This window comes from Mobula hypostoma, chromosome 8, assembly GCF_963921235.1.
Source record: "Mobula hypostoma chromosome 8, sMobHyp1.1, whole genome shotgun sequence".
Taxonomy (NCBI): Eukaryota; Metazoa; Chordata; class Chondrichthyes; order Myliobatiformes; family Myliobatidae; genus Mobula; species Mobula hypostoma.
This window is the reverse complement of record NC_086104.1, coordinates 86,216,301-86,234,602: the sequence shown is the minus strand read 5'-3', so window position 1 is coordinate 86,234,602 and position 18,302 is coordinate 86,216,301. Positions and strand designations below refer to the sequence as shown.

The following is an 18,302-nucleotide window of genomic DNA, read 5'->3' as shown; positions in this document are numbered from 1 at the left end:
GCTGTATGACCCAATGAAATCCTTTAGCTATTTGCTCACAACATTCAATATCTGACTTCCCTAATTTATAACCCACCTGCATTTACTTGATCAACTGAAATACTGCAGATTTGGGGGTGGGGGGTGGGGGAGGTTGTGGGTGTGTCTGTGAAGGTCAGAAAGGAACAGATGCAGTAGGTTGACACATTGCCGACCTTTCTAATGGACTCAATCTGCAGGTTGCATTCGTTACTGAAACCAGTGCAGAGGTTATCCATTAGCAGATACACAAGTAAGATAGATGCAACGTTACAACTACAATTATAGCGGATGCAGATACCTGGGTCAGAAAGATCTTGGATTATCAAGAGATATTAATTTATTTTCCATTAACATCCCCTGGATTTTTGACCTAAAAACATTAACATTGGATTTTATGGTTGAAAAAGTTACTAAAGTGGCGGTTTTCTTTAAATTGATGTAACTCCATCTTATTTCATTATGATACTAAAAATGAAGAAGTTTCTTAATAAATAAATGAACAAAAATTTTCAAGATTAGGAAGAAGGGAATTGGTCCAAACAAATCCTACTCTTGCTTAGCACAATGTGCATCTAAGTGGCACCCATTAGGGACATACTAAAATAATGAAAACACTATAGTTTTAACAGCTGGCAAAACTGATTTGGGGGCTTTGCTGATTGTTGAAAGTCTTCAAGAGAAGCCTCATGAGAAGGGTTAGTTCTAATTTACCCATGTTCTTCCACAACTTTGAGACCCTACTACTGCAAGGCCTCATATTGTTCAGCTCAGGGACCACCTGCAAAAGCATACTGGGCAACAAGAAATACTTCAGAAAAAAAAAACACTTAATTACGAAACTCTGGGCTTTCCTGTCCCAATTAACATCTTGAGTATAAAAACCACCACAAGCAAAACATTGGAAGAATTCTGACCTGTTGAGTTCCCCCAGCATTTTGTGTTTGTTGTTCTGGATTTCCAGCATCTGCAGAATCTCTTGTGTTTTTGAATATAAAGAAATGTTTAGATACTTACTTATGACAGATCTTCCTTATAAGTCACAAGGACACAAGGAAATAGGAGTAGGAGTAAACCAATGGCACCATTCAATACAACCATGGCTGATCTAAACTGGCCTCTGTGCCAGTTCTTCATAACCACCAATTCCTCATTTTCAAATATTTATCTATCGCCCCTTTAAATATTTTTGCGGATCTACTCTTCTACAGGCAATTCCAGAGATATACCCTATGTGAAAATAAATTTGTACACCTGTCTGTTTTAATTATCATTCCCATATCTAAAAATGGAAAAAAAGGTCATCGTACTCCATTGTTTATGACTCTCCAATGAGTGAAAGCATCTCAACATCTACTGTACCTTGTCACAACACCCTAAGATATTTAAAGGCCAGCCCTTTTCTTCTGAACTCCAACGAATACATAACAAACTGTCTTGCCTCTCTTAATAGGACAACCCTCTCCTTGTAGGAATTAGCCTGGTGAATATCTATTACAGTGCCTCCAACACTGTTATGTCCTTTATTAGGTAAGGGACCAAATCTACATGGCAGTTCAGGTGTGATCTTATCAATACCCTAAACAACTATAGAAAAATGTTCCCTATTATTAAATTCCAATCCTTTGCAATGAAAGCTACCTACGTACCATTACAGAACTACAATGTGCCAACCTACTTACTTCCAACTCATCAGCAAACTTGGAAACCTTACTTTATGTACTCTTCTGCATGTCATCGATGTAAACCATAAATAACTGAAACACAAATTCATTTCTAGGATGTCCACTAGCTATATCCTTCCAGAATGAGAAAGATCCATTTATTCAAACTATGTGATGACCAGTTTCAATTTATACAAACATAATTCCTCCAATGCCTTGAGCTGTTGATTTATGCAGTAGCCTCTTATGTGGCACTTTGTTAAATGTCTTTTGGAAATCTGAATTCGGGGACTTCCGGTAGCGCTCATGGAGTGAAGTTGCGTTCTTGACTCGCTCCATTACCTCTGAGTTTTTTTTTCTATGATCAGCTATACTTTAATTAACCATTAAGGTATCAACTCTTACAATACTTTGAATTAAATTGAACTCTCTGATATCTGGATGGAACTTAGATCTGCTATGTCTAAGAACGGGAAAGACGGCAAGGATGGTAAACCTCCGGTTAAACCGAAAGGCATGGATTTTCCTCCGACTGAATCACCGGTGACTTTGAAAGCGATATCGGAGTTAATTCAGAGGGAAATTTCAACCTCTGTTAGGGAGATGATTCGTACGGAAATTGCAGGTTCTGTTACGGACCTGATTCATACGGAGATCTCAATTAATCTCCAGAAAATTGCCGATTCAATCGATAAGATGCAAACATCCATTGCGGAACATCAGTCGGCTATATCTGATCTTCAAAAATCTGCGCAACAAAGTGAGCTTAAGATGGGGAAAATCGAAGAAATAATTAATGTAATGAAGAAGAAACTTGACTTTCTGACTTTTAAAAACTCTGACTTGGAATCTAGGATGCGTCGGCAGAATTTACGAATGATTGGGGTGCGTGAAGCTGTTGAATCTAACAACCCCATGAAGTTTTTTTCTCAACTTTTAAAAGATGCATTCCCTACTGTATTTCCTGACCAACCACCGCTACTGGATCGTGTTCACAGAATCCCATCACACTCGTCTAGGTCAGATAGACCTAGGCATGTTATTTTTACCTTTTAATTCCACTATTACCAAAAAACCTACACATAAAAGGATCTAGTGCTTTTCCAGTATATACGACGAATAAGCTTTTCCCAGGCTTCCAGCCGGATACAGGTATCAATTTTAACCGACATTTTGACGACAAACTCAGCCATTAACATCAGGGATGATGCCTAGGCATGTCTAGTCAGGTGGTAATTTTACCCCCGCGTTCGACCCTCCTGATTGGTTAGTCCTCATCCAATTAGGTTTCTACTGTCACACCTTGTTTACAATCAAATTCTAGTTCTTACTTAGAGCAAGACCTTTGTCTTTGTTAAAATTCTGTGTCACACCAATGGCTTGTGGGACTTCCTAGTGAAGGAAGACATTGAAATAAAACTGGAGAAAAAGGATTTTAACAAAGCAGAAGGTCTTGCTCTAAATTAGCACTGAAATTCGATTGGAAACAAGGTGGGACAGCAGATACCTGATTGGATGAGGACTAATCAATCAGGAGGGACAGAAGATGGGGGTATAAATACCACCAGACTAGACACACTCAGGCATCATCGCTGATGAAGATCCAGAATTTGTCATCGAAACACTGGTTAAAATCGATACCTGTACCCAGCTGGAAGCCTAAGAAGAGTTTATTCGTCAAAAACTTATAGATTTAAAATATTGAAGTGACTGTAAGGATCATCAAAAAATGGATATTCTGTATCTAACTAAAATAAGCATTCATTGAACAAAGTCACAACCTTTATAAACAAATTGAAACCTGCACTCTTTCTGAGTTTTATTGCAGTTTAACTTCATTATTTGAAGTTCATAATTATTTAAAGTTGATCCTCCCTTAATTATAAATTGACAGATACTACAAAGGTTACTTCTGTTTGTACATGAGCTTACAATTGGAGCCTTGTTCTCTTTCCCTCCAGACTGTCTGTTTTCAGCAACAGTAATCTTTGATTCAGAGTTACTGAAACTAGATGAGTGTTCTCTTCTTTTTCCTACAAGAAATAAAAGAAGTTTGAAATCTATGATACACAAATCTATTGAAATTCACAATAAAGTAATCTTCAACTTTGCTTTGTTCATAATCATAATGTTTATTTCATTAATTCATTCTATCTGTTTACTAAAAAGAATTTCAATAGATTGTAGATACAGAATGATGCCCAGCTGTTAAAGAATACTTAAAAATAAACTGCAGAAAGACAAGGCAGAGTAACTTATTTAATATTTGCATCTGTACAGAAAGTACAGTCCACTGCTTAGTCACTTTAAGAAAAAGAGAAAGTATATTATAAAACATCCTACAATTGCCTGAAATCCCATTCTTATGAGTCAAAACATATATTTGAAAACTAAAAGCATATTTTCTAATAATAGTAGTTACCAAAAGGCATTATTGCAACAAGTCTGTCATTTTGTACTGGAGGTCTATATTTTCACACCATCCAAAAAGCTGATAAATTCTTGTTTATACTCATAACTTGAGTTTAATTGTCAGGATATTGACCAATATTTATTCTTCCTTGTAAAACACAATAGCTGAGCCTTGGATAAATCCACTCAATTAGCCCCAATAGACTTTTTAGATTTCAGGGATTTTGTTTTTTTTTAATCGTTTAATCTTCATTCCCACCCTCATTAGATAGAGTTCCCATCCAAGTGATAATGATCAGCCTTCAGTAAAAAAATACTATTATTTAGATCTTAAAATCCTTAACTATTTTTCATCTTACCTTGCAATCGATCAGTACATAGCTGTTCAGCAATGTCAGAAGTGCTGCTGCTATGGGTCAGCTTTTGTTCGTGCTCTGATGTATCAGCAATGAGTTCTTCATTATCTAGTATACTGTCTGGTTGTTGGGGCTCTTCATCTTCTATATATGTATATACACAGAAACACACACAACAGGTATGGGAATGATTGACAGAATCCAACTTCAGGAATATACTCATCTTAAAAGTGTTCTTCATGAAAAAGAACTTGTTAAAATGTAAGCATAAAACACTAGTTATCCTTGGAACAATGCAACCCCCTAACACATTTTAATGCAGACACATGAGATCGGGTACTCAGCTTCAGTCAGTAACTTGTGAAAGCCGACCAGTCTGTAGCAATGTATCAAGTCTAATTAGGATGGCATGACAATCGCTCTTTTTAATGCTATATTTAATCCTTGTCTCTAAGGACTTTTGTTTACCAATCAATAGAATTTGCCATCATCCACTGTCAACCCACATGGAAATTACTTGCATCAAGGATTTAAGTGTTACTCACAATCCTCATTGTAAACATTCCTAAGTATCATAGAAGTACTTTATAAAAGACATAAACTGTTGAGACAAATGAAATATATTCTATGCAATAGATAAGTCAACTATTATAGGGAAGCAAAAAAAAGCGTATTCAAAAATGAACTGAGTTACAAATAATATTTGCATAGTAAACTAACAAAAACAGATGAACTTAATGACATACTTGCAGAAACAATTCTAAACATAACCCATCAATATTCTATGTTTAAAAATACTCACCACTCTGAAAGCAAAGTAATTATTTTAAATATAGCGCAACTTCTCTTTTGCACATAATATATGACTGGTTGCCAGGTATGTTTTTCAAAGAATATTATCATTATTTTTAATTATTATGAGGCATTTAAAGATTACTATCAACAGGGCAGCTTTTACAGCTGGTAAAACTGAGGATAAAAATTTCAGGGCAGACTTTTTTTTTTAAAAAGAGTATTACTAGTACTGCTCAGGCCCAAATGCTGGAATGTTAAGTAATTCAGGGCCTCGATGCCCTGGTGTAGAGAGGCTACAGACAACAACTCAGATAGGCCTGAGCAAATTAGATCTACTTCAACAATGTAAATTTGCCTTCAATTAAAATGCAACTTCTATAGCAATCAAATAAGTTTACATATCTGTGAAATAATTCTAAACTTAAACATAAACTCTGAGCAGTTGGTAATAATTTTTAGAGCAGATGATTTCCAATAAATGCACAAAATGATGACAAATAAGTAGTAATCCTGGGCTGATTTACAAAATCTACAGTATCTGCAGACCAAACAAAAAATTTCCTTTTGAAGCAATGCTTCTCACAAACTGAAAATGTATTTTTCTTCTATAGATTGTGTTTTAGTTTTATTGCACAAATTGCAGAACTATTTAGGGAACAGGCAGCAGTTTCTAGGACCTATTAGAACAAATCCATCCACAAAAGAGTTAACATACACCAAAAAAGTCAACTTTTTAAACCTTGTGACTTTTTAAACAAACCACCATGCCCAATAGTTTATGGTAAACGACAGGGAAGAGGTCTAGGGCGCCCTATTCAGGGGTGAAGGGAGTTTAGAGAGGAGCAATCAAATCTGTCCCAAAAGAAATTCAAGAAAAAGAGAAACACACACAAAATGCTGGTAGAACACAGCAGGCCAAGCAGCACCTATAGGAAGAGGTACAGTCGACATTTTGGGCTGAGACCCTTCGTCAGGACTAACTGAAAGAAGAGATAGTAAGAGATTTGAAAGAGGGAGGGGGAGGGGGAGATCCAAAATGATAGGAGAAGACAGGAGGGGGAGGGATGAAGCCAAGAGCTGGGAAGTAGATTGGCTAAAGGGAAACAAAGCTGGAGACACAGGAGAAAGAAAGGGGGAGGAGAGCGCCAGAGGAAGATGGAGAGCAGACAAGGAGTGATTGTGAGAGGGGAAAAAGGGGGGAGGGGAAATAAATGAATAAATAAATAAAATAGGGGATGGGGTAAGAAGGGAGTCTGGGAGACCATTTCGCTGAACACCAATGCTCTGTCCACCAGAGGAAGCCGGATCTCCCAGTGGCCACACATTTTAATTCCACGTCCCATTCCCATTCTGATATGTCAATCCATGGCCTCCTCTACTGTCGAGATGAAGCCACATTCAGGTTGGAGGAACAACACCTTATATTCCGTCTGGGTAGCCTCCAACCTGATGGCATGAACATTGATTTCTCTAACTTCCGCTAATGCCCCTCCTCCCCTTCTTACCCTATCCCCTATTTTATTTATTTATTCATTTATTATTCCCCCCTTTTTTCTCTCTCTCTTTCCCTCTCACAATCACTCCTTGCCTGCTCTCCATCTACTGCACAGAGTCTTGTCATCTTCAGAAGTTTTCGGATGACTCTGCCATAGTTGGATGCATCAGCAAGGGAGATGAGGTTGAGTACAGGGCTACGGTAGGAAACTTTGTCACATGGTGTGAGCAGAATTATCTGCAGCTTAATGTGAAAAAGACTAAGGAGCTGGTGGTAGACCTGAGGAGAGCTAAGGTACCGGTGACCCCTGTTTCCACCCAGGGGGGTCAGTGTGGACATGGTGGAGGATTACAAATACCTGGGGATACGAATTGACAATAAACTGGACTGGTCAAAGAACACTGAGGCTGTCTACAAGAAGGGCCAGAGCCGTCTCTATTTCCTGAGGAGACTGAGGTCCTTTAACATCTGCCAGACGATGCTGAGGATGTTCTACGAGTCTGTGGTGGCCTGTGCTACCATGTTTGCTGTTGTGTGCTGGGGCAGCAGGCTGAGGGTGGCAGACACTAACAGAATCAACAAACCCATTCGTAAGGCCAGTGATGTTGTGGGGATGGAACTGGACTTTCTCATGGTGGTGTCTGAAAAGAGGATACTGTCTAAGTTGCATGCCATCTTGGTTAATGTCTCCCATCCACTACATAATGTACTGGTTGGGCACAGGAGTACATTCAGCCAGAGACTCATTCCACCGAGATGCAGCACAGAGCGTCATAGGAAGTCATTCCTGCCTGTGGCCATCAAACTTTACATCTCCTCCCTTGGAGGGTCAGACATCCTGAGCCAATAGGCTGGTCCTGGACTTATTTCATAATTTACTGGCATAATTTACATATTACTATTTAACTATTTATGGTTCTATTACTATTTATTATTTATGGAGCAACTGTAACAAAAACCAATTTCCCCCGGGATTAATAAAGTATGACTATGACTATCTTCCTCTGGTGCTCCCCTCCCCCTTTCTTTCTCCCATGTCTCCAGCTTTGTTTCCCTTTAGCCAATCTACTTCCCAGCTCTTAGCTTCATCCCTCCCCCTCCTGTCTTCCCCTATCATTTCAGATCTCCCCCTCCCTCTTTCAAATCTCTTACCATCTCTTCTTTCAGTTAGTTCTGACGAAGGGCCTTGGCCCGAAACGTCGACTGTACCTCTTCCTATAGACGCTGCCTGGCCTGCTGTGTTCTACTAACATTTTGTGTGTGTTGCTTGAATTTCCAGCATCTGCAGATTTTCTCGTGTTTGCATTCAAGAAAAAGAGCAAAACTTTAAAGAGTAGCTTTGATGTCTTTCAACAAATAACTCTTATTACCAACTGTTGATCTCTCATTGCAGCTGTATTTTTGAAAGTTTGTTGTACATCCACATCACAAAAAAAATTACCAACTTGTAAAAGAAAATATTATCCATTAAAGAGAAAGTATAAATGTGATAACTAAATTTATCTTTTACAGGTTTCAATGACTGTGCAACTTCAACTTCACCTTCACACAATAAATGCCAAGTGGAAAGAAACTCAGAGCAGAGTGAGAAAATCAGACAGTTATGAAGAAATACAGCTTACAGTACAGTACCTGACAGTTTCTGAGAGGAAGGGGCATGAGTGATGCCAGGTAAGAGAGAGCTCACAGTATGAAGCAGCAGAGGCACACTTTTAGTACTTGGCAAGGCCTCATAAAGATGGACACAGTTGCTGATAGATTGACTTCGTTTAGCTTCCAAAGAAATAAAGCAGGCAACAATAATTAAAATGCATTAAAATACATATTTATCAGAATATAGCAAGTAAAATACTTTATGGTATTTTAACATTCTACTAAGGTATCACCTCTGTGCACAGATATAATTATTCTTTTAAAAATATGTTGCTGCATTCAGATGATACCACACGACCTCAGGCAAAACCTCAAAAGGCAAAAACAATAACTTTGTATTGTGGCTTCAATTCAGGAGGAATAAAAATTTTATATTTTATGTATGTATACACATGTATAAATGTGTGTTATAACATAATATACACACATATATATATTAAAAAAAGGACTATATATACTTTTTTTAAAAAACACATGTAGTGACATCTAAATGGACAACAGAAACATTGTGGTCTAACACCTGACATAAATTAGACTAGACTAGATTAGTTTATTGTCATTTAGAAATGCATGCATGCATTAAGAAATGATACAATGTTCCTCCAGAGTGATATCACAAAAAAAAAGGACAAACCAAAGACCAACACTGACAAGACCACATAATATAACATATAGTTACAGCTGTGCAAAGCAATACCATAATTTGATAAAGAACAGACCATGGGAACGGTTAAAAAAAAGTCTCAAAGTTCCAATCGACTTCCGATAGTCCCGATAGCAGGCGGCAGAAGGTAGAAACTCTCTCTGCCATAAACCTCCAGGCATCGACAACTGTCGACGCATTGGAAGCACTCAACCCCAGCCGACTCTGAGTCCGTCCAAAAGCTTCGAGCCTCCGACCAGCCCTTCGACACCGAGGACCGAGCACCATCTCTGCTGAGTGCTTTGACCCCGTCCCGGCCGCCGAGCAACAAGCAAAGCCGAGGATTCGGGGCCTTCCCCTCCGGAGATTCAGGATCACACAGTAACAAACATTTAACGTAATCATTCAGGAAGAAAAGTAATTAAGCATTTAAACTAATTCAAAAAATTAGTAATTGAAGGATGGAGCTCATTATCGAAGTACATGTAGTATTTTCCACTATTTTCAGTCTTGGTCTGCATTGAACTATTTGTCACTAATCTAACTACTAGGAAAATTATAACTCAATTTCGGTCTGAATAACACAAGCAATATGATGGCCATAATTGAGTGGAGAGAAGATTTGGTTTTGCTAATTACTGTGTGGGAATCAACAGGACAACAGATAGTATGGAAAAATTTGAATTGTTTTAATATTGTCACTTGTGTGGTAGACTGTGTGGTCAAGAGACTGTCTTATTGTACTAGGGAACTATTCAATAGTCTTTTTTATTTATTTAGCGATGCAGTGCTGAGTAAACTCTTCCAGCCCTTCAAGCCATGCCACCCCAGCTGCCCCACAACCCCAACTGATCCCAGCCTAATCACACGACAATTTCTGATAACCAATTAACCTACCCAGCACGACTTTGAACAGTGGGAGGAAACAGTGAGAGCACCCGGAGAAAACCCACACACTCTATGGGGAAGACGTACACAAACTCCTTACAGAATGGCGCCGGAATTGAACTTGAACTCCGACGCCCCGAACTACCATGGAGTACCATGACAGCTGAGGTCCTTGAACCTGGTGGTATGTGCATTCAGACTTTTCAAACTTTTGCCCGGTGGAGAGAGAATAGAGAATGCTTGGGTGGGTGGGTAATATGAGAATATGTTACAATAAGGCATATGTACAAAAATTTCCTTAGAAATGAAAAACATGGTGCAGACAGTTTACTCTGTTCAAATAAATTTGCTGCTTCAATTGCCAGATTTGATTAACTCATGTTCTAGTTAATAAATACACCTTACAAACACTAACAATACAACGGCAAAAAATATTAAAAAGCAAAATGTCATATAATATTGAATGAGTGGGAAGAAAACATTTGGATGAACGTCTACATCATTATCCATTTCTGGCAAAAGTCAAGGAAATGTGACAAGTCTGAATTACGCCACATGAAATTTATGCAATAAAACATCTGCTATTTTAGCCAGTGATTATACTGTTGTGCATTCATTCATTGGTGTTTTCAAAGGGCAATTTCAATTATATGAATAAAGAAAAATTAAAACTACCATTAGTTCTCTGCCAGAACCCATATACAGCAAAACATAATACTCTGATGTTCACTGCATGGAAAATTCAATTAGGCAAGCAATTCATCATAAGGGAAAGTGGAGGTGGCAAAAATCTATTTCATCTCTCATGGTCACAGATGCAGCATATTTTAAAACAGCACTCATCATTAAAGACTTGTCCATCTGGCAAATCTATGTACCTTTTAACAACTAATTCCATCAAATCACAGTAATAGAGATATTAAGCACAAAGGATCTTGTGAAAGAAGTCTGGAGTTGGTCATTATTTATTAAAAAGAAACCACACTGATTTACAAATTTGGCCTTAATTGAAAAAAAATTGAAGAAATGCAAACATCATCTAGTGTGAAAGCCGTGGGGCTTATGAAAAGCAAACATGCTAATCACACCAATTTGTTAACTGTCAATGGGGATAAGTTTATTTGCCAATAGCTTTGTAACTCTGTGTCAGCCAGAAATGGCACCTGAGAAGGCAAATATGCACCATCTGTTTGCCTTTAATCTTTCAGCTCCACTCTTTGAAAGGAAAGCAAAAAAGATGGATGTACACTATTTCATTAAGTTTCACAGTTAATAATAAAAAAAATCTATTTGTAGTGAGCAGTACATGTATTTCACCATAAGCCTGAACAGCAAACAAAAGAGAACTTCTGCTGATAACTCCTAACAACCCAAAAAGAAATGATAAGAACCATGTTTTGTTCCACTTTTCTGAAATTGATATAAAACCTACAAAACTCAACTAGGCAAAACTATGCTTTGGATGTCTATTCACACTGTCCGTTTTACCCATTTTTAAAAATTCAGTACTAGCGGCCTAGTTTTGTACTTTCCAAACGTTTTGAATGAAAGCCCCACCGATCATACATGATGAAATCCAGTTCTCTCCTGCCCTCCCATTGTGATGAAAGTCCTGTAAAGATTTGGCACTGTCCTAGGAACTGTTAGCAGCTCTGTGGCTGCAGCATCTGGTGTACTGAGCATCGCCTTACTGCATTGGTCAACTCTGCAAATAAATTCTCTCTACTACTTATGTTTCATGGATCCTCTATAACTTTTGACAATAATTCAAGACCTCAAGGGTGCAACACACACAAGTTGGAACCACTGTTCTGGTGGACACCAAAGAAAATATCGTTCAAAGGGAAAAAAACACATAAAAAATAAAATGGCACTTAATTATAAGTAATGAAACCACCTGTTCAGAGTCATTACACCTTGGCAATCAATTGATAATCATAAATGTTTAACATGAAATTTAAGCTTGTTCCTGTACATTGCATGGTACATTTGAAGTACACTTTATGGCTTAAAGAGATCAGGTCATTTATACAGTATATTTTTAAGATAAAAGGTATTCTTCGAAGTATTCTTTGTCCATACATGGTTTGAAGAGATCAGATCATTTATTCAGTACATTCTAAGATAGAAAGTATTTGTAGAATATTTTTTGCCTGCAGCACTAATTCAGGAATACAGGGAACTTCTTCACTCAGGGCATGGTCTCAGTATGGAACAAGCTGCCAGCAGAAGTGGCAAGATGCAAGTTCAATTGTAACATTCAATAGAGGTCTGGATAAGTACATGGATGAGAGAGTTATGGAGGGCCATGGTCCAGGTACAGGCAGATGGGACTAGGCTAAAGATCAGGTGGGCCAAAGGGTCTGTTTGTGCTGCTAAGCTTGATGGTTCTACAAGACATAATGGCAAAGATGACTTGTCTTGCATTTTAACCTAAAGTGTACATGCAAAATAAAAACAATAATCTTGAGGCAAAGCAGTGGAATCTGTATTATGAACATATGACAAGAGAATATTTCTCAAAAGGATGGGAACAAGAGAGGGATTAAGATTAATGCTGGGAATGTTTGAGTCAAAGGAAATTGAAAAAGATAGGAATGACTCTGTGTGGTAGTAGACATTGACCAAATGATGCAGAGGTTGTGAAGAATGGGGGGAAAAAATCAGGAACAGCAGAAGTTTAGAATTATTATCCTAATGATGAAAGCAGGGTTCAAGAAAAAAAAAAGGGAAAAAAGTCAGTGATATTCACAAGATCAAAGATGTTTGTCAAGATGAGACAGAAGCGCGATAGAACACATAACCATGTGAAACCATGCCCCTGGAAGTTCAGTCCAATAACACAAAGGATGTGATAGAGCCTATAGATGAAGGACAAGTGTAAGATCAAATCACAGAACACAAGACAATTCAGTCCACATCAGTGCCATATCTTTGAAAGAGCTGACAGCCTGGCAAATTTTGTTTTGTTACATGTATACTTAAAATTTTTATTCTGTACCATTCAAGAAGTGATGATCACCTTTCTTTGGAGTTCAATCCAGATCATAATAACTTATCATTATTATTTTTCCTGTTCCCACCCCTCACCCATGTGAATGGACGTAAATTTGTTTTTAAAAAAATTTCACTCTTCTTACCCTTGCAAACTTTCATAACTGTGAATACTTCTATTAAATATCTTAAGCTTATTCACCCTATGAAGATCAACCTTGGCTTTGCCAGTTATTTCATAAAATTGAAATCTCTCATCCTAGCTATCATACTGATGAACTTACTTCAATCTAACACTCTTTCTATCTTGAAATAGGATGCCCAGACGTAGACACAAAAGCTAACTGAAGTGTAACAAGTAATTTTGAAATTGTAACTAAAATATACTTCTGTATGCTGTGCCATTGTTATAAGAATAAAGAGGTGACTTGTAAGAAAAGGAAATCATGCAGAGGAGAGGAAAGTCAATGAAGAAGCTAGAAACTAGAAGCAACCAAGAATACAAGCCTTGACAGCAAAAAAATAAACCAAAGTTTTCTGACCTGGAATCAGTATTATTATCGAACATGTAATTAACAGGCTTTCGTTATTAAAAAAAATTCTGATAAGCATGCAATACATCAAAAACACTATACAAATTATTATATTATCTAAAACCAGTCAGTTCATGAATAACTAAGCCCTTCAGCAACTTACCTGTTGCTTTCTGGCGGACAATATTTCTGGCTTTTTCAACACCTGGGGCTCCAGAGGTAGTTGCACTTCGAAATCGCATATGCTCTTGTGTGCCATCAGCTTGATTTCTCCAGCTCAGAGAAAAGGACCTACCTACTCCAGTTCCTTTACTAAGATCTTGATATACTCCTTAAAAATTAAAGATGCACAACATACAATAGAATTAATTCTAATACATTTCAAGTTCTTAGTTGATTTTTGCAATCCTTTATAATGTCAACTGAACATGACAATATTAAGAATCTAGAATATTAATGCCTCCCCTAGTAATGTGCAGATGGATGGATTAGGGAAGTCATTTTACATTTGAGAACCCAGTAGATTTCCATCACACCCTTTAAAGGTTTGATTAAACCTTCAACATTTCTGCTTTTCAGTTGAAGCCATTCAGATTGAAAAGAAGGTTGGTTTTTGGGTGGTTGAAAGTTTGTCATCCACACTTTACCATGGAGGAGAGAGGAAGGAAAAAGTCTGAGGATCATAACAACTCAGAAGTCTACAAACACATCAGGACAACTGGAACCAAAAGGGATGAAACAAAAGCAAGAAGACCATTCGGAGTAAGGAAATATATAAGCCACCATGCCATTAGAATATTGAGGCTCGGGGATATCAGCAAAATGACTGAGATCCAAGAAACCCTGTTTCCCTTTTGTAATTAAGCAAAAATTAAAAATATGTTGGGTTAAATCTAACATATGCAGTCTCAATATAATAGTTAAAATATTAATCAGCTTCCCCATCCTTTACCTCCAACAGACCCACGAAACCAAATTGAACACCAATTTTGACATAGTTTTCCATTTTACATGTCACCTGACCAAATTACACTAGTTTCACAGTTAAGAGCCCCATCAAAGAGTCAACAAATGTTTTAGATGTAGCAAATTATGAAACCAAAATAAAGCTCATAGGAGATAATATAGTCCATAAGACCATAAGATATAGGAGCAGAAGCAGGCCATTCGGCCCATTGAGTCTGCTCCACCATTCAATCATGGGCAGATCCAATTCTTTCAATCATCCCCACTCCCCTGCCTTCTCCCCATACTCCTTTATGCCCTGACTAATCAAGAACCTATCTATCTCTGCCTTAAATGCACCCAATGACTTGGCCTCCACAGCCATTCATGGCAACAAATTCCACAGATTTACTACCCTCTGGCTAAAGTAATTTCTCCGCATCTCTGTTCTAAATGGATGTTCTTCAGTCCTGAAGTTGTGTCCTCTTGTCCATAGAATCCCCTGCCCATAGGAAATAACTTGGCCACATCTAATCTATTCAGGCCTTTTAACATTTGGATTGTTTCTATGAGATCACCCCTCATTCTCCTGAACTCCAGGGAATACAGCCCAAGAGATTCCAGGCGTTCCTCGTATGGTAACCCTTTCATTCCTGGAATCATTTTAGTGAATCTTTTCTGAACCCTCTCCAACGTCAGTATATCCTTTCTAAAATAAGGAGCCCAAAACTGTGCACAATACTCCAAGTGTGGTTTCACGAGTGCCTTATAGAGCCTCAACATCACGTCCCTGCTCTTATATTCTATACCTCCTGTATAGAAGAGGTATACAACATTGCATTCGCCTTCTTCACCATCGACTCAACCCGGAGGTTAATTCTCTCCCCATCTAAATAATTGTCTGTCCGTTTATTTCTTCCACCAAAGTGCATGACCATACACTTTCTAACATTGTATTTCATTTGCCACTTCTCTGCCCATTCCCCTAAACTAGCTAAGTCTCTCTGTTTCCTCAACACTACCCACTTCTCCACCTATCTTTGTATCGTTGGCAAATTTAGCTACAAATCCACTAATCCCACAGTCCAAATCATTGACATACATCGTAAAAAGCAGCTGTCCCAACACCGACCACTGTGGAACTCCACTGGTAACTGGCAGCCAGTCAGAATAGGATCCCTTTATTCCCACTCTCTGTTTTCTGCCGATCACCCAATACTCTACCCAGGCTAATAACTTCCCTGTAATTCCACGGGCTCTTATTTTGCTAAGCAGCCTCATGTGCGGCACCTTGTCAAGCCTTCTGAAAATCCAAGTACACCACATCTACTGCATCTCTTTTGTCTATCCTGCTTGTAATTTCCTCAAAAAATTGCAGTAGGTTAGGCAGACAGGATTTTCCTTTCAGGAAACCATGCTGACTTTGGCCTATCTTGTCATGTGCCTCCAGGTATTCCGTTACCTCACCCTTAACAATCGATTCCAACAACTTTCCAACCACTGATGTCAGGCTAAAAGGTCTATAGTTTCCTTTCCGCTGTGTCCCACCCTTCTAAAATAGTGGAGTAACATTTGCAATTTTCCAGTCATCCGGTATAATGCTAGAATCTATCAATTCTTGAAAGATCATTGTTAATGTCTCCGCAATCTCTCCATCTACTTCTTTCAGACCCTGTGGGTACATTCCATCAGGTCCAGGAGATTTATCCACCCTCAGACTATTAAGCTTCCTGAGCACCTTCTCAGTCATAATTTTCTGCACATACTTCAGTTCCCTGACACTCTTGAATATCTATTATACTGTAGATGTCTTCCACTGTGAAGACTGATGCAAAATACGCATTCAGTTCCTCTGCCATCTCATTACAGTATCTCCAGCATTATTTTCTATTGGTCCTATATCTACCCTCAACTCTCTTTTGCCCTTCATATGCATAAAAAAAGTTTTTACTACCTTCTTTTGATATTAGTCACCAGCTTCCTTTCATAATTCATCTTTTCCTTCCTAATGACCTTCTTAGTTTCCTTCTGCAAGTTTTTAAAAGCTTCCTAATCCTCTATCTTCCCACTAACTTTGGCTTCCTTGTAAGCCCTCTCTTTTGCTTTTACTTTGGCTCTGACTTCACTTGTCAGCCATGGTAGTGTCCTTCTTCTATTCAAAAATTTCTTCTCATTTGTAATATATCTATCTTGCACTTACCTCATTTTTCACAGAAACTCCAGCCATTGCTGCTCTGCTGTCCTTCCTGCTAGTATCCCTTTCCAGTCAACCTTGGCCAGTTCCCTCTCATGCCACTGTAATTTGCTTTATTCTCCTGAAATACTGACACTTTATAATTTAGTTTCTCCTTCTCAAATTTTAAAGTGAACTCGATTGTATAGTGATCACTGTTCCCTAAGAATTCCTTAACCTTAAGCTCTCTTATCACCTCCGGATCATTGCACAACACTCATTCCAGCACAACTGATCCCTTAGTGGGTTCAACAACAAGCTGCTCTAAAAAGATATCCCTTAGACATTCTACAAATTCTCTCTCTTTAAGTCCAGTACTAGCCTGGTTTTCCCAATCCTGTATACAACTGCCATTAGGGTCCTTTTACTCTTGCCATTTTTTAACTCAACCCATAGAGACTCTACACCTTTCTAATGTCATCCCTTTCTAATGATTTAATATTATTTCTTATACACAGGGCCACACAGTCTTCCAGTGCAATTCAAAGACAGAAGCAAGTTTACTTTGCAACAATACTGCAGAATTATTGATACCATCCATAATCCATCGAGCATACTGATGAATAACAGTTAGCAACTGAGCCACATTTCCTCCAATCCTCTTGAAGAATGGCCTGCCACAAACCTACAAACTAGTTACATTACCTTTCCCTCTTTGTTTCTTTTCCTTTTGTTCACTCAGCTTGTCCAGTGGTAAGTTGTTCATATCGAGACTGTATACACATCTTGCTAACACAACAGTAAGAGAATCCATGATCTTTGCCCACTCAGCGATCAGCTCACTCCACATGGTGAGAGATGATAGCACAGACAGTAGTTCATCCCATAGGTCTCTTGAAATATGGACACTCAAATTAGCTCGTATCCAAGCGACAATAAGGGTCTAAATAGAAGAAAAATATATTTAAGATACAATCTAGAAACTGAAACATAAATACAATGATAGCAAAAAAAGGTACAGAGCATTATGAGGAACTTATAGCCTTCCTTATTTTAACCATGTAAACACCTTACTTTACATTTTAATTGCTGTTTACAGTAAAAGTACAAAAATAATCTAAATACAGTGAAACATGCACAAAATGCTGGAGGAACTCAGTGGGCCAGGCAGCATCTATGGAAAAAAGCACAGTCGATGTTTCGAGCCAAAACCCTTCAGCAGCACCGAAACGTCGACTGTACTTTTTTCCATAGATGCTGCCTGGCCTGCTGAATACCTCCAGCGTTTTGTGTGTGTTGCTCATATGTCCAGCAAATGCAGATTTCCTCTTGTTTGTGATTTGACTAAATACAGTGAATTCCAGTTCATTAGATTATCAGTTTAAATGGGGCAGCCAGTTACTTGGGACAACCCTTAAAGAACAAAAACTAATCGAGAAAATAGCCAGGGTTTGCACTGTTTATTTGGGACACAATGCCGTTTAATTAGGGCAAGAGACTATTGCAGAACAATTTCTAACTAGCGTCAGGTGTGTGTGTTTGTGTTCAAAAAGCAGTGACTTTTGTCACTGATAGTTGCCGAGAAATAGGCAGTAAGACAATTCAGAACTGTTCTGTTCACTGTGGTTTCAAGCATTCAGGCTTGGAGATGCCAGAAACGGCCAGGTGTGAAAATAAAATGATTTCACTACACCAACAAGTTAGAAAATACAAAGAATTTGAAAGTATTGAGA

The 18,302-nt window shown here is 38.2% G+C and overlaps 1 protein-coding gene across 6 annotated transcripts in view; it reads right to left on the bottom strand.

The window, feature by feature from the left end:
* Positions 1-18,302, bottom strand: part of ralgapa2 (Ral GTPase activating protein catalytic subunit alpha 2) — a 538,758-nt gene that overhangs the window by 315,421 nt on the left and 205,035 nt on the right. For 4 of the 6 annotated variants that reach the window (XM_063056244.1, XM_063056246.1, XM_063056245.1 and 1 more), the window contains exons 15-19: positions 17,275-17,512; positions 13,615-13,782; positions 8,373-8,513; positions 4,454-4,594; positions 3,615-3,715 (exon numbers count right to left, since the gene is read on the bottom strand). In XM_063056244.1, coding sequence (XP_062912314.1) covers positions 3,615-3,715; positions 4,454-4,594; positions 8,373-8,513; positions 13,615-13,782; positions 17,275-17,512 — 789 coding nt within the window. The remainder of the gene's footprint in view (positions 1-3,614; positions 3,716-4,453; positions 4,595-8,372; positions 8,514-13,614; positions 13,783-17,274; positions 17,513-18,302) is intronic. The other 2 variants (XM_063056247.1, XM_063056249.1) reach the window with 1 other exon arrangement.